General features: G+C 32.7%; 1 protein-coding gene across 1 annotated transcript in view; it reads right to left on the minus strand.

The window, feature by feature from the left end:
* Positions 1–1,440: 1,440 nt before the first annotated feature.
* Positions 1,441–17,242, minus strand: part of LOC132748929 (protein MON2 homolog) — a 105,019-nt gene continuing 89,217 nt past the window's right edge. The window contains exons 10-16 of the mRNA XM_060738600.1: positions 10,235–10,352; positions 8,185–8,251; positions 6,211–6,271; positions 4,829–4,955; positions 4,125–4,329; positions 3,741–3,823; positions 1,441–3,110 (exon numbers count right to left, since the gene is read on the minus strand). Coding sequence (XP_060594583.1) covers positions 2,950–3,110; positions 3,741–3,823; positions 4,125–4,329; positions 4,829–4,955; positions 6,211–6,271; positions 8,185–8,251; positions 10,235–10,352 — 822 coding nt within the window. The 3' untranslated portion in view covers positions 1,441–2,949. The remainder of the gene's footprint in view (positions 3,111–3,740; positions 3,824–4,124; positions 4,330–4,828; positions 4,956–6,210; positions 6,272–8,184; positions 8,252–10,234; positions 10,353–17,242) is intronic.

Genomic DNA, 17,242 nt, shown 5'->3' on the forward strand with positions numbered 1-17,242 from the left:
TAGCTTCGCATCGGGGTTGGGCTAAATGAATATTCATTCCAGAAACTACAGATCCAGACGAACATTTTGGTATATGAAACTTGCTGTTGGCTGACATAGACCAGTTACCCCTCTAAATAGGCTAGTAAAATGGGCTGATTTGCAGCACTAATATGTTAAATACTTTTTGAGCTACATGCGACACAAGTTGAAAATTGCAAATTTTTACTAAGTCAGGGGCAATAACTCTAAAAATACAAAATAAAGCCACACAAAAATAACCAGGTGCACAACTACACATGCTGATCAACATTCCTGTAAAGTTTCATGACTCTGGGTCAAATACTTTTTGAGCTACGTGGGACACAAAAGAAAACGGACGGACGATGGACGGATAAGGGTAAATCTAAATGCCCCCCCCCCCCCGCCCCAAAGTGGGGGCACAAAAATCAAGAGGCATGTAGTTATAGACTGTCGATTTGTAATGCACAAGTCATTCCAGCTTTTTTTTTTTCAAGAATTTAATGTTATTTAGGTTATATACTTATACTTGAACTATTAGCGCTAACATATGTTTTTATAGGAATATTCCTGGCCACTGACTATTGTCACAGATTTTTTATATGAAGTTTATACGAAAGATCTGACTTGATTCCAGATTTGAATGCACATTGTTTTGATAAGTTTGATGTAAACAGAATATTCCTTCTGACTTTTGGCACACAATAATACGCTTATTGAAATAAACATTTAATATCTCATTCTGAGCACAATACAAGAATGCAAATGGATATTGATAGAGTGTTTATAAAATGATGTTGCATTTAAGACATTTGTGTGTATTTGAGTTTATTTATACTCGCCAACGATTAGCCGTATGGGCGAGTCCACTAGAACAGTATCACACAGATACAGAAAGATGCCCCAATTCCAGAAGCTTCTCCTGGTTCTTAAGCGTGCCAAGTGCTAAAGCACTCTTACACGATTTAAAGTCTCATCCAAAAGACTGATTAGTAATTTTAGTTGGCCAGCCCGGAATCGAACCCAGAATGTCGAGATTACAAGTATCAAGCTCTAACCCAATAAGATATGCGGACTGGCTCTAAATATTTAAGACAGTTATTATTGTTACCTTATAAAGGCTTTGTAAACTATTTTATTGAGAAAGAAAAAATAGCAGAACTAATTACCTCAAAATTGATAGGGTCATCATCACATCATGACCACCTGCACATGAAATCTCTGTTGCTCTATTGTTAAGTAATTATGGTCCGGTCAAGATCACAGTGACATTGACCTAAATACTTCAAAATCAGTTGGGGTCATCTACTGGAAATAAGCATTGTCTCTACCAAGGTTTATTCTTTCTCAAGTTATTTAATCAAATATGAGGGAAAGTAAGTACTGATCAATCCAAGCATAGTATACCGTGGGGGACACATGAAGGGACCAAAAACCAAATTTAAATTTTGTAAATTTTTATTCCCTTATGAATTCTGGTACAAATAATTCAACCTTTACTGACATACATAAATGAAGTAAAATAAACTACATCTGTACATATAACATGATTATAACACATATATAACAGTGTGATACCTTTTGTTATAATTTGACTATGTATATACATCAAATTTATACCTGTACAATTTGATAAAATGATTATAACCACATATTTACCCAACACACATTCATTATAACAAACTTACCGGTAGTTGAATTATGGCTCAGAAATCTGGGGCTGCTGATTTACTGGTATTATAGTTTACACAGTACATGTTATGTAATTCTGATTTTTTTTCCATACACTAGTAAAAGAAATTAGGGTCTTACAAATCTATATTTGGGTTTTCAGTTTTAAGCTTTACTGATGCAATTTAAAGAATGAATGGTCACGGTGGTGAGGGGCAAGCAGTTTGAAGACAATGACATTAACAACTTGGCTACAGACAACCCCTGATCAAATCCATTAGAAAGATTCAGATTGATTTATGTTGTTTAATTACTAAGTAACCTGACCCCAAATGATTCACTTATTTTAAGGAAATCATGTGACAAGAAATTTTCACAAAATCCAGTTTCTGATCATCAACAATACAGAGGCGAAAAAATCAATAAAATTATTAAATCATGATCCGGCAAATAAACAACAAGGTACTTGACCACAATAGTTCTGTGAAACTGAAAGTTTGGTTGAATTCCCAGGAGATAAGAAGCCATTATGCGCTGAAGAAATTGTTTAAATGCCCCTCCCACCTGCAGATGTTCACAATTTTAATAACCCATTTATCAATGTTTTCTCAATTATAAAAGATGGAAGGTCATTCTCCAATATATTTCAAACATTTCATTTTTTCAGAAATATTATATACAATTTGTCTACACCTTTTGCTGCAGAAATATGTTTGACATGCTATATATTTTCTACAAGAATAATTATATTTTGACATACATACAGTATAACCTGTGTTAGGCAACACCCTATGGTAGACAGAGATTTTGGTTGCTATTGAGAGGTGTTTGCTTTAGAGAGGTTAAATTTATTATAAATGATTTCTTTGGGGAGAAATATTACTGTTGTTGTCCAGAGGAAATTGCTCTGAAGAGGGCCATGTTGTAGAGGTTATACTGTAAATGTATATTTGTCATACCCATGAATAAGCTTAATATTTTAAGAGAAGTTACTCTTAAATTTCTGTCATTTACATTCTATATATCACTTGAATCATATTACTTTCATACATAATTTCATCAACTCTTTTTTTGTACAATTAATAAATAAAATACACAATGTGTAAATATTGCTGAACAGTCTAAAATTCCGATGTCAATTACCTAAAATCAGATTATTAATGCACTGTCATTTGGCTGTTGAGCACTTAATCCATGACAGGAAATAGCACTATAATTCTACACAATGCACACATTTTCAATTGTCTCCCTTTAGCTTTATGCTGCAGTCACTAAGAGTTATCTCCCATTTGTCATAACCAGAGTGGGTGGGGAAAGGAGTTCCTTGTATTCTTTGAGAGCATCTCTGAGTGCTTTACACACACTGGGAGAAGGTGACGTTGTACAGTCTACAAGGTGTGGGTAAAGATGAATGACCTGCTTCCAAACACTTGCCTCCACTGAAATTTGATATACATGTATATAAAATGAAATCAGGGTGTTACCAGGGTATAAATTTTATCCTGGTATGACTATACATGCATATAATAAATAAGTTCATCATGTTTGTTTGTTGGGTTTATATTAGTCATGCAAACGCAAAACATAATATGGTGACAATCCAACTTAACTTGTGAAAGAAGGCCTCGGGGTTCCCCCCTAGTACAATATTTCAAGCACAAATGGGCACCTGAGTAGAACCACTAACATTCTACAAGCAAATTGGATAACTTAGTGGTCACATTCCAGCTCTACCGTGGAGGAAGACCTCGGGTCTCCATCCCCCTGTACAATATTTTAGGGATGAGAGGGCACCTCAGTAGAACCACTAACACTCTACAAGCAAATTGGTTAACTTTTTCACTAACTTGGTAGCATTGCGATACAGTTATACGAAACAATTCAACACATCTGAAGTAAGCTAGTAGCAGACAAAATAACAAAACTAAGACATTTTCAATAGTAACTTGCCAAATGGGCATTCAAATTTTCTTAAATCTAATGGAGTATCCAAATTCCAACACATGAGATGTTATCATCCCTTGCACATTAGGTGAAAGTAGAGCTGAGAGGGTCCTTTGTTAACTTACCATTAGCCTGTGGTGCTCTCTTTAGGGAGGCAATCAGTGTGGTAACAGCTTTCAACACTGAAGCCATCTCTGCAAGTCTCGGTCTGAAATTTTCAAACTCAAATTTTAAAATTCAAATTTAAATTTTCCTTCTTTGCTTTTGTAAATTGATTCAAGTGTTAACAGTTAAAAAGAGGTGCCTGCTCTGTTGAGGGTGCCTTTAATATTTTTTTCATACTTTTTTATTCACTTAGGATCTATAAACCTTTCTCCCAAAGAAATTGATAATTGTTAAACTTGTTATAGGGAATTTGATTTGCCTGCCTGGTTTAATTTCATCTTAAATTTTTAATTATCACATTAGCTCAGTGGTTGAAATACTTGGTAGTCATCTGCGTAGCGTACCTTGGTAGCGGGCATTTCCCACTCAACTTTTCATCTTCTGCGTATTTTTTGACAACATCCTGACAACGCTGTAACAACGATATTACCGCCAGTTTTGTTATACAACCCTCGTCTGTTTTTGATCTGTTGATGTATGAAAACTGTAACAATGTCTCAAAACACGTCTTCGCAAACTCTTCCCTCAGTTTTCGACTAGAATCGGTATCTGAAATTATTACAAAAAACATTTATCAATTCATATTTGTTTTTTATTTATTAAAAAATTAGTTCTATTTCAAAGAAAGAAAAAAAAAACAACAACAGGGAGTGGTATATAACGAACCAATTTCATGATAAAGTTGGCGAGTGTAAGCTCTTTTTGGTCATGATAATTACCAAGTAAGAGTCAGTTTTCTTTTAATTAATATTATTAAAGTTTGGATATAACTAAGACAGTATCATATTAATTTGTACTGTAAATATATCTCTAGACTTCTTCTGTAAAGGTTTATCTAGGGGTCAGTAAACAACATGCTTTCCTATTATAGTCCATATTTTGATTACATAATTCAAAATGAGAATCATTATTGAGAAAATTGGTCATATCAAGTTGAAAATGTCTCTGACCAAATTTGATTGGTCAATGGAGAAAAAAACAGGAAAATATCATAGATCAAAATGTAAGACCAAAAATTGATTGGTCCAAACGAATGAGAAACACTAACCAATGAAAGTGTCAGATGATGTGGAATGTATGGATCCTTTGTTAAGAATGGACATGATCTGTTCGACAAACTCTTTTGGCATGTTGTTGGCATATGGTAGAATGTCATCTCTTATCAAGAACACAACCTGTAAATATCATATACATTTTGTATATATAAACTGTACCGAGAGTTTGAACCACTTGCCATCCCAACTTCAATTAATAATAATCTTTTTTTATGAATCTTTGAACCACAGGTCCAACAAATTGGAAGTTTCAAACAAGGGCTGTCATTGATGGAAAGTTTTTTGTATCAATATATCGAGAGACAAATATCGACGATATATCGACTTTGACAGTAGATACGATGAAAACCATTTATTTATGTGTCATACATTGGAATCATGGAGTTATGCATGCTTGTATTACACATTACAAATACTAGAAACTAACAGAAAGTTTGTTATTTCTGTTGTTCTTTTCACTGACATTTGAAAACAGGGTTTAACCAAGAAAACTAGAAAAAAGAGAGGTATATACACTTACAGAAATAAAATTTTTTTTTTTAGCTTGTATCAATATGTGAAAGTGTGTATCAATATTGTATTGGATGATGAATATCGATGATATGTCGATATTGTGATATTCAATGACAACCCTATTTCAAATTATCGCAATAAAATTTGTTTGTTTGGTATGTTATTATGCTGATTTTAATATATCAGTCTATGATCATATCTTGGCAGTCCGAATGTTAAAGAAAAAGTGGCTACTTCTTAAAAACGAGAACGGTGTCCCCAATTATATGAAAACTCCCGAAAACGTCTTTAAATGTGTTATGGGGTACTTGACATTAAAACTGCTTATGGGCTTATTGCCTTTAATAATATGATATTAAGTAATTAATTACACACAAATAAATGTTATATTTTCAAGATACATTCCTTGCATTGACCATTTAACAAAATAGAAAAGGAGGGCGGTCTTTGTTGTAACTATAAATAGCTGTCTTCGATCTCATAACAGGTTGACAGAGAATTGAAAGGTATTTTTAAAATCTATAGAATATGGTTTAAACTTAAAAATTTCTAAGAAATCTTCTTAGTAAACAAGTTCTTGATAGGAAGAGTACTGTTATTGATAGTTTTTGCCATCCCTATTCGAACAATAAACGAAAAATGATAAATCTTCTTTCTCAAAGCTATAAATATGTTGTTGTTTTCTTTGTTTGTATAATTTATATGTTACAAGAATGACATCATTAGTTATAGCGTTTTTTTCCTAAATCAATGAACAGTGACATTTACTGTAAAAAATGTGATATTTATAATATTGGTAACATGACATTAACTATAGAAAATAACTATAATTAAGAGACTTTAATAGAAACACAGTTTTTACCTTACAATCCAAGGCCTCATCTCTTTGAAAGTCTTCTATAGACAACGTAGGTGGCGTGGGGCTGTAAAATCAAATAAGATAGTCAATAAAACACTGCTTGAACAAAAAGCATTTGGCATTTGCCGCCGGTATAGAGCCAGGCTAGCCTGCACAACCTTGTAGTCTGACCCAGTTCTATAGTGTTTGTAGCTCTATTTCAAATATTTTGATGCTGAAGTCTCTGATCACTTTGAATTGATTGTTCCTGTTTTTTGTTTTGTTATTTGTTTAGTTTTAAGGCTCATCGACGCAATTTAGATCATATGGCGCCGAAACAGGAATGATGACTTTGGCTAACCTTGGCTGTTACAAACCTTAAAGCAACAACAGGGTTCAAAACAACCTCACCTGCTGGAGCTAAGAGGTGCCAGACTCCAGTAATTTAAACCCATTGAGCTGCCACTTCTGAACACATAGGGATAAACAGTGGCTGCAATTCTGATGCCTCAAACCCTCAACCCTTAACAGCGACCTTTCAGTCACAAGGTTTCAAATTAAAAGTAGGGCGAATCTGTTATGGAAAGTCAGCAGGTAAATCATTAAGGAATTCTCCCCGAACAAACTTTTAGAAATGGATCATATAGTCCATATTTAAAAGTTTAGTTAACATTTTATTGTAAATTTCCAAATTTTATATACATGTATATGTTTGAAATCAATATTATAAATTAAAAATAATATTATTATAATTATTATATAATATTATAAAAGTTAAACATGGTTCATACAAATTTTCCATTTTTTTTTAAGAATTTCAAGGATTTCAATTGAAATTTCAAATTCAAGATTATTCTGTTAATTTCTTGAGGTTTTTAATCAGAAGAATTTTCCATAATATTTTCCATATCAAAATTCAAAAGTTTTTCAAGACCTTTACAAAACAATCAAGGACTGCAAAGTTTTAACTTTGTTTTTGTCATTTGATGATATCTTCCCATTAGTGCAGTTATGGGTTAACTATTATTGAAATTAAATAGGATTTACCTGCCACTTCACTACGGTATCAATATGACATTTCAACCTTCATCAGAAAACCACATCCCAGTTAAAAAAAAAATATATATTAAAGTATTCAGTCAAAGTGTGACTTTGCTTTAACACTGGAGACATCATAGACCAGTTCTTCATAAGTAAGGTTTATTTATCCATCTTAGAAAATGAAATACTATTTCAATTTCACACATATATCAATGTTTGTTTGTTATTGTGAATAGTGACAGCTTATGTAGCACTTTACACAATCAGTGTATAACAGTAATAACATAAACCCTTGTTTTTAATACCAGTTTTATCTTGTTTTTTTCTCTCCCCCCCCCCACCCCCCATTAAGTAGGTGCCAATGTTAAGTATATTTTGTATGGTAGGAATGGGCCTTCATCTAGAGGTATGTTCCTTTCACCTTTAACATGCTGGAACTAAAGTTTATAGCCTTTGCTAAACTTGGTGCACGCCATTACGTCAATAACATTGGATAGCATACAACATGAAAAGAATAGAAAAATGGTCAAATGGACAATTAAAAGAATGTACATTTGACAGGAATGAATATTATGTCAAATTTTGTCAAAAAGATGCCGAAATGTGTTGAAAACATTTCAAAAATACAGGATTGAAGAATATAATATGCCGTTCATTGGAAAACGAAAGTAGACGGAAGTTATTGGATGCACTTGATGCATTATTTTTTTCAATTCATAGCCTAGTACACATCTGTGAAGTTTAGCAAGCCTCAGAACTACAGGTAGCTCAATTTGTGTATTTTGATATGGAAATCCCTCAATTTTCAAATAGACTGGTCCAAATTCAAAGCAGGACAAATCCATTACACAAAATTAAGGGTTAAACTAAATGACCATAGTTGCTGATTTACACTGGTTATGATCAATAAACTGTTTCAACAAATCATACATATCTAATTCAACAAATATACTTTACTTTTTTGAGAACAGGAACTCTTCCAGTGTTGTTCCTAACTCTGTCCACATTGACTGAAATGCCTTTTCTGAAAAAATCAAAGTATATAATAATTATGTATAATAATTATGTCTTACTATAAATCGATCATGCATATTTTACCAAAATAAAAACTAAAATCAGCCTTTCCTGAGGAAACGCTGCATCATGCTTTAAACTAAGCTATTTAACTCAAGGGACATAACAAAACATTCTACCTGTATTGCATCAAATGTTACCATGCAAATTTACCTCCCTTAATTTAAAGAGACCTTTATTGAAAATGTTTCTCTGTTACACAACTGATGTATGTCATCATAAGATGTTTACCAGCCAAAGTGATGAAGGGAAACCAGTCAGTACCCTACAACTTGCTCAACTGTTACACATTTCTGGCATATCTAATGGTAAAACCAAGTCGATAAACTGTATTGTACCTGCTACAAGCATATCTAGCTACATCATCAGAAATATTTTGCCTCTTTTCTTAATTAGGCAAATGATTTGAAGACCACTTCAAGGGACTCTATTCAGGTTTTTTCACATTACAGTACTGGAAATACTTTATTAAGATTTGTGTAATATTTGATGTAGTTCTGAACCAATAACTTGGGTGTGCTATTTCAGATCATTCCCTCACCCTGGTTTATATTGTGCAAAAATACCAAAAAGAAAAGAAAATGCTTTTCACTCAATTCAGGCTGAGAAATGTGGGTATTTCTTCATTGTCCTTTGAAGATATTTCCATTTTAAGTACAGTACTTTGCTTGTTCTATGAAAGAATTTATTTTGAAATTTAATGCTTTCAGACTACTTTACCTCAGTGAAGCTCCTTTTTAAACCTGAGGAACTGAGTTTTCACCATTCTATTTAATTTATCAAGAAGATTTCAGGTAATTTAATTACAGACTTTTTTATTTTTCAAAAACCTTGCTTGAATTTTAAAGCATCTTTCCGAGAAACAGAATTTCCTACCATGTTCAAAATCAATGTACAATATCAACTTGCTACAAATAAGATTACTTCCCTTGTTTCTAAATCAACCCATCATAAACCCTACCAAACTCCTCACAGTGATTACCTCCCTTGGCAGAATTGAAATCACTGCCTTCAAAGACGTCACATGATGATGAAAGTCACATGACGTAACGTCGAAATTCAAATGTAAATATCGACCGTTACAAAGAAAATCTAACGTTATTTTTCTCTTTCTGTTTTATTTTTAACTTTTAGTGCTTACGTTCGATATAGTTTATCAAAAAATTATCGAAAGTATACAAAATAACGAAAAATAAATTCAAAAGCTAAAAAATATAAAATATCAAAATATCGTCTCGGTAGAAAATAATCTCATAATTTTTAAAATTATTTCCAAATATTCATATTATTTATTTATTTATTCATAAACATTGTTAAATAAATGAGAGAAAACTTATCTGATTGATAAAAGCAGTAGATAAAACGATTTTTGAAAAAATATAGTATATCAGAAATTCTGATATATCGGGACCTTGGTGGCAGAGATCTACGCCGAAGAATTAAGGGGAGATCACTGTGTGGAGATTGAAACCCTACAACATACCAAGTTATGTCCCTTGATTACAAATCTGCCAGTCACCATATTACTTCCTTTGTAAACATTCTGCCATTCAACATACAGAAATTCTTCAAAATTTTAGTCAATAAGTATTACCACTCAGTAATGAAACATAAACAACCAAATGCTCTTGAAAACTGGATTACATCCCTTGCTTACTAATCAATTTTTGTTAAATGACTGATTACTTCCCTTGATTTGCTTATATTCTCTTTTTATTTCGCTTGTGTACCATAAGACATACTCTGAAAGTAGGAAAATTTGGGGCTCTCCCAGCAAATCTGGGGAACTTTGAAAATAAGAGCAGCTAGTTGACTAATCTATTGTAAATGACGGTTCACCATGAAGCTGAAACAGCAAAAGTTTGTTTGTATGGGGCGATTTGCTTGGTTGAACCAACATTTACCGAGATCTGGATAACAACAATAAACCTACCATGTTTCCTCGCTACCGACAATCCCACAGACAACACAGTTAGTAACGAGTTGATTACAAGCATCCAGGTACTTTGTGACGGACAACCATACTTCAAACTCAATGGCTGACGGAATGTCTGAAAGTAGAAATCATTTTTATTTTAAGATAGGGATGGCAAAGAATACCAAAACTTACACCCAAGTACCTGGTAATTTTTCTGATTGATAACTCGGTTACTCAGATGATTTCCAATGATCTTCAAAGTTTTATCACACAGTATCAACTCCATAATGCATGCTACTTTCGTTTTCTATTTAAATTCATTGAATTTGTAACTATAAATAGGACTGTTAGAGTAACCAATAAACAAATTGTTTAAAATTAAATCAACAACATTATGTTTTACAACTTTTTAATTAATGCACAATCTAAGGTAATTAGATATAAGAGCCGAATGATGTAAGCGACACAGGTGTTCAGTTAAAACATTGACTTACCAGGAACTCTTGTTTGTCAGTTTGAACTCTTGTTTGTCAGTTTAAACATTGACTTACCTTGTGCTCTTTGTCAGTTTCAAAACTGACTTGCCTTGACCTCTTGATTGTTGTTTGTCAGTTTAAACATTGACTTACCTTGAACTATTATTTGTCAGTTTAAAAATTAACTTACCTTGACCACTTGTTTGTCAGTTTAAACATTGACTTACCTTGAGCTCTTTGTCAGTTTCAAAACTGACTTGCCTTGACCTCTTGATTGTTGTTTGTCAGTTTAAACATTGACTTACCTTGAACTATTATTTGTCAGTTTAAAAATTAACTTACCTTGACCACTTGTTTGTCAGTTTAAACATTGACTTACCTTGTGCTCTTTGTCAGTTTAAAAACTGACTTACCTTGAACTCTTGATTGTTGTTTGTCAGTTTAAAAATTGACTTACCTTGACCTCTTGTTTGTCAGTTTAAACATTGACTTTAACCTTGAACTCTTGTTTGTCAGTTAAAACATTGACTTTAACCTTGAACTCTTGTTTGTCAGTTTAAACATTGACTTTAACCTTGAACTCTTGTTTGTCAGTTAAAACATTGACTGTACCATTGAATATTCTTAACACTAAGTAAAGTTCGCTTCATTTTAACATATTAACCAAGAGAGGGAAAGTTTAGTTCAATAATATTTTATCAAATTTATAAATAAACTTCAAGTTAACAACATCATATTTATGCAATATACAAAAAGGGTTGGGCCAAACAAAGAAAGAATTGGGGATGGTTTGATATTTTCTCTGTTAATTTGTCTTATATACGGTATTTTTCCTCCTACATGCATTTAACAACATTATTTAACTGTTTTTCATTTTCCTTATAAAATCAAAAGCATCATCTTTTTCTTACCTAAAATAAATAACATTATTCAAGACTTAATACAACGCATTCAACTTTTCCCGGTAGTGTTTGGTGCAACGGTTAACAGATCCATTGTACCAGTCCTTGAAAAACTAAATGACTTGGATATTGGCAAAAACATATTTTAATGTTACTAAAAATAAACAATAGTTATTCGCACAATAACATCTAAGCCAACAACTTGCCATTTACTATTGTTAGGATTAAAATTCAATTTAAATTAAATCGGTCAATATTTACATCTACTGTAAATACTAACAAACTGTAATATGATTTAAATTCTGTTGAAAATTTGAGTTCTAAATTTAAGCAACATTCTTTTTTCCATTCCCTATTCATTTTTCAATTAAATGCAAATTAAGGTTAAAGTTTAGGAACTTCATGGAGAATACTTTTTCCAGAATAGACTTATACTCTGGAATAAAGAATATTTTGGGTTTTTCCCACCTAATCCGTAGGTACAAACAGACTTTTACAGTTACAGCTTCGAAAATAAGTGCAACAGGTTGACAGGTAGTGCACCGTATTCAGGTGATTGCTTATAACAGTAATTAACAGAAACAGGTCAGGTTTCTGTAAAGTGCTCTAGTTAATCCATGAAAGAATTTAAAACTAGAAATATGGACACAGAAACCTCACTGATTTATTCATCAGGATACATCTGGTAATAACAATCAAAATTTGCACGAAAAACAGTTAGTTCACAAATCGTACACGGTTTACGGTAACGAGATTTGTTATTGGTCACAGGTCTATTGCAATAAACAAGGCCAAATATGCACAGGTATAATATAGTGTGATATAATCCCAGAGATTAAGGTTTGTTTGTTCTGGTGACAATATATTAGAGGGGTATTGGTCAACATGTTGCAACATAGCGCAGTTAATTTGAGGTCATGGCTCGCCAGGTAACTTCCGATTGTAAATCCTTAAAAACAAATATACACCTAACCTTGTGCAAATTTTATTCAATGCGAAATATTGTCCCATAACTTCTTGCAATATTTAAATATTAACTTATGAAATTTTAAATGCAGATCAATTTAAAAAATGCTCATTTCCTTTAAGGATGACCTTTATGGTGGTCTCTTCAGCAAATGTGATATGATATACTTTATCTGTGCATGAATAAATATATTTTTTAATCTTCTGTTGTGTAGGAATTTCATACAACTGTGTTGTGTTCCATTATATGACTGTTGTGCTAATTTCTCATATGATTGTTATGTTAGTTTCTCATATGATTGTTGTGTTAGTTTCTCATATGATTGTTGTGTTAGTTTCTCATATGATTGTTGTTAGTTTCTCATATGATTGTTGTGTTAGTTTCTCATATGATTTTTGTGTTAGTTTCTCATATGATTGTTGTGTTGGTTTCTCATATGATTGTTGTGTTGGTTTCTCATAATTATTATGTCTGTTCAATTGTGTTGGTTCCCCTCACAAGATTGTTTGTTGGTTTTTCATATCATTGTTGTGTTTCATTATAATACAACTGTGTTGGTTTTTTCATCTATATGACTGTTGTGTTAGGTCCTCATGTGACTGTTTTGTTGGTTTTCCATATAAATGTTGCAATGGTTTTTCATATGATCTGAAAAATTGAAAATGCTGCCTGAAGAGCTATCCAGCGACACAAGCAAATACAGTTTTAGATTTTTTTTTTCATTATCCTGTATGATCCTGTATAATCAGTATTTAGTATCTGATATTTAAATATTAATACATTTATTTAGAGCAAACATTTTCAATGAAATAGTAAATACAATATCTAAATATTTATGAATCTGTAAGCTACGGTAATCTTTCTAGTTTGAAATATATGCAAGGTTACAATCTGTTATTCTGACCAAGGATAAATTAGCCCTAACTCAGATTTCAAAACAGTCACAACTTCTACACAATCAAGGTGTCTGTGTCCACAGTCCCCACCACCTCTACTCCAACACTCTCGTGTCAACAATTATCAATTTTTGAACCATATGAACTATGACCATCGGTGCAATTGTCCAACGTCCACGTTACAGATCATCGGCCTATCTATGTCTACATAAATGGTCATCTATAGCATCTTATCAGCTCTTATAACATATTGTCCACTCAACAGTCAATTGATGTCAACTTATCTAATAATTATATAGTCTATATGGACCCTAAACTACAGTACACAGTTTACTTAGTAATAAATATATAATTTAATAAACTTCAGATTTCAAGAAAGAAACTTAAAGAGACTCCACCGAGTGTTTTTGACAGGACGGGACTGAAATTCTTTTTTTTTTCTGAGATGCATGTACTATTTGATGAAGCTTAAGGACCAATAATTTGTGTGCAACATTTCAGACCACTTGCTCCCAGAATATAGATTTCTATTTTGCAGAACAACCCAAAACTGAAAAGTGTTTTTTCGGTTTTATGTGTCTCACCAGATCTATATTCTATGTTTTTTGGCTTTTGAACATGAGACAGTTGAGCTTTTAAGTTTTACAGTATATATACATTTTATACATAAAGAAACTTTACTTTGCTGGACCACACAAACACCCTAGCTCTTCACACAGACAGACACATGTACAGATGTTTACTGTCCTAATTATTTTTCGGTTAAGTTTTGATATGTTGCACTAACACAGTAATGATCATATGGCAACTTTCCAGCTTTACTGGTGGAGGAAAACATCAGGTACCCTTCCATGCATTATAATTTTTTTAGACATGAACAGGCACCGGAGAAGAACCACCAACATGCCATAAGCTGACTGGATAACTTCCTCACATACAAGAATCCAAAGTCCCCGTTGGGATTCAAACCCACAGTGGTGAAGGCCTAGTGGTTTGAAATCAACCACCTTAACCACTCGGCCATATACTGTCCTTACAGCAAAATCTATAGCACAAACACTGATAAAGCAAATAATATTGAACAGTTTATGATTAAATCAACATCTAATCTATTACTCCCAGTTTTCTTAATACTAAAATGTGATTATAAGCACAAAACACCATTTACTTTACATTCTGTTTGCAAGGGTATGTTCCTCTAACATCCCTATATTTCATTACTCATTATATCCCTGTGACATTATCATTGAGAAGGGTCACTTTAACATGACATTAAGGACCCATCAATACCTCACTTGAAAGCTATCTAAAAGACATTAATTTGAAATTATGTGGCCACCCTACAGGAGACGATACCTTAAATGACCAGTGGTCAAGCAACAGGCCTTGTTTATACAGGAAGTGATCACTAGGGGTTTTGTTTTTTTGTTTTCTTGTAAAGCTTAAAGGTTTTTCTGAATTAAATAATTTATATTGGATAAGTTACAAGTCTTAATAATTGTACTAATTTAAACTAAGAAAGAAAGTAAAAACCTTTGAGACAGGATTACACAATAGACCTTTAAGAATGAAAAATTTAAATCTTATGGCTATAGATACCATAAATATTGTCATTTCTGTGGCTAAACTTTTTATCTTATTGACAATAATATGGTCGGTCTTAAAGCTATTTTCTTTATGTAGACCTAGCTACCTCCCAACCTTATTTTTGATACTATTCAAACATACGGGGGGAAAACTAGTGTCATTCTAAAACGCTAGCTTGATAGCATCAATGCCTGAAAGAATTCAATACTGTACAACCTACAGATACTTTATTTTGCTGCTGGTAAACTTTTTTTATGGCTTAAACCCTTGACAGCCAGGAAGATGCCTTAAAACAATCACTTGGCCTCAATGTCCCTATCGGATAATGCAAGTCTTAAAATTGACTTGTTTACAATCTGACATACATTCTCTGATAGTGACAGCTCAAATAGTTTGTATACTAATTTCAGACTTCCTTCCCTTTAAATATGAATCATCAAGACAGTAGATCAAAGACTGACAATGACAGAAAACTTACAGCCTCAACAAATACCCTACTTAAGTTTGTCAGAAGTCACAAATTCCTTCATACTAACTTTCTGTAGGCAATTCAATAGATCTTAAAATTTTTATCTTTTCTAATTGTATTTCCTGTTTTCAATGACCCAACAGTGCAGTGAAGTGGAGCGAAATGATTTTAAAAGTTGATCGACACTGGTATTATGGCCATCAATTTCACACTGTCCTCATCCAAGGCTTTGATCTACTATGGCTCATAAGCCCTCTAGGCAAATATAGTTTAATTTTCTCCCATGAATGCACAAAGATCTTATCCGGCCTGATTTTTGTCTCCCTATTTCAATTGAACCTGTCAGAATAAATCTACCCCATGATGAGGTATAGGTGACTTAACCCTTAGCCCACTAAATTTCTTTAATGATCAGTCCAGCTTCCATTTTTAGAACTGACCACTATTAATTTCGGGGATATCAATATGAAAATATCATGATGGAAAGTTAGTCTGCCAAAAGTATAAGGGTCTTATATAAACAGACTGGGCTGGCTTGGAAGTAAAGGCTAATAGCTTACTGTTCCAGCAATGTAAAATTAAATCGATTTTACCTGTTTTTTTATTGTAAAGAATTAAATTACATCAACTATCACAGAACTAAAAGATGTGAAAAAAGGCAAAACACACTCATTTAACCCAACTAATTTAAATGACTGTTTAGCAGAAAGTCCAGTGACAAGTAACAGGTACGTTTTGGTATGAACAGGTGCCAAGTTCAAATCTCATCACAAACACTTAATTTCCTTAAACTGAGCAAGAAATTTACGCTAAAATTGCCACACTTCACACAGGTGTAAATGAGTGTTGAGAGGGTGATATGATTCTTTGGCGAAATATTATATGGGCTGTCACATAACTGAATCATTGCCTCAACCCATCCCATAGAATTTTGAAAAAGTAAGACTGAAGTCTGTTGATGAAAGGTGCTTTTTAGCTTGTTAAATTTTGTATCTTTTCAAGTCCAAATTATCATGCTTTCCTTTAAATTTTTTTTATTTAAAGGCACATAACGCTTCAGAAATTAATATACCGTATTTTTTCTTCTGTAGAAAGTGCAAAAATGTACCAGTGTTTTATAATGTTGATATAATGGATACAGAACATGAAAGAAAATAGCGTTAATAGACTTCCATACAAAATCACTATGACTTCCTATGTGCAAAAAAGCATCAGAAGCAAAATAGGCCTTATCTATAGACAAATGAGCAACTTTTTTGGAAAGTTTATTAGGGCCTTTAAATTAATTATTAAGTTGTGATGTTGGGTTTTTCAAAATATTTCTGCTATAACACAAACTAGAAGTTTTCCCCTGCCTACAATGTGACAATTATGGCATGTATTTTTCAAGTTTTCTATGTTTTTATAGATAGCGGGTCATCCATAAATCATGATATAACAGATGTGCACTACAATAAAGGAATGCACACAAACACAAAACAGCCTGGAGGGGTCCGTGTCATGATAAATAATTAGTAAGCTCTAATGAAAAATACAATTTTTTTTTGTTTACCGATTGTTACTATGTAAACAATGTATATGTAAATACGCAGTTGCACATATCTTACGTTTGTCACTGTTTTACTTATATGTCAGGATGATATATTATTTTGTTAGCGAGAAAATTCTGGAGACCAAAATAGTGGTCAAAACCTCTTAAACAAAGCAACCCCCCTCCCTCCCCCCT

Source organism: Ruditapes philippinarum, unplaced genomic scaffold, assembly GCF_026571515.1.
Source record: "Ruditapes philippinarum isolate M1 unplaced genomic scaffold, ASM2657151v2 ctg2091_1_1_1_1, whole genome shotgun sequence".
NCBI classification, from domain to species: domain Eukaryota; kingdom Metazoa; phylum Mollusca; class Bivalvia; order Venerida; family Veneridae; genus Ruditapes; species Ruditapes philippinarum.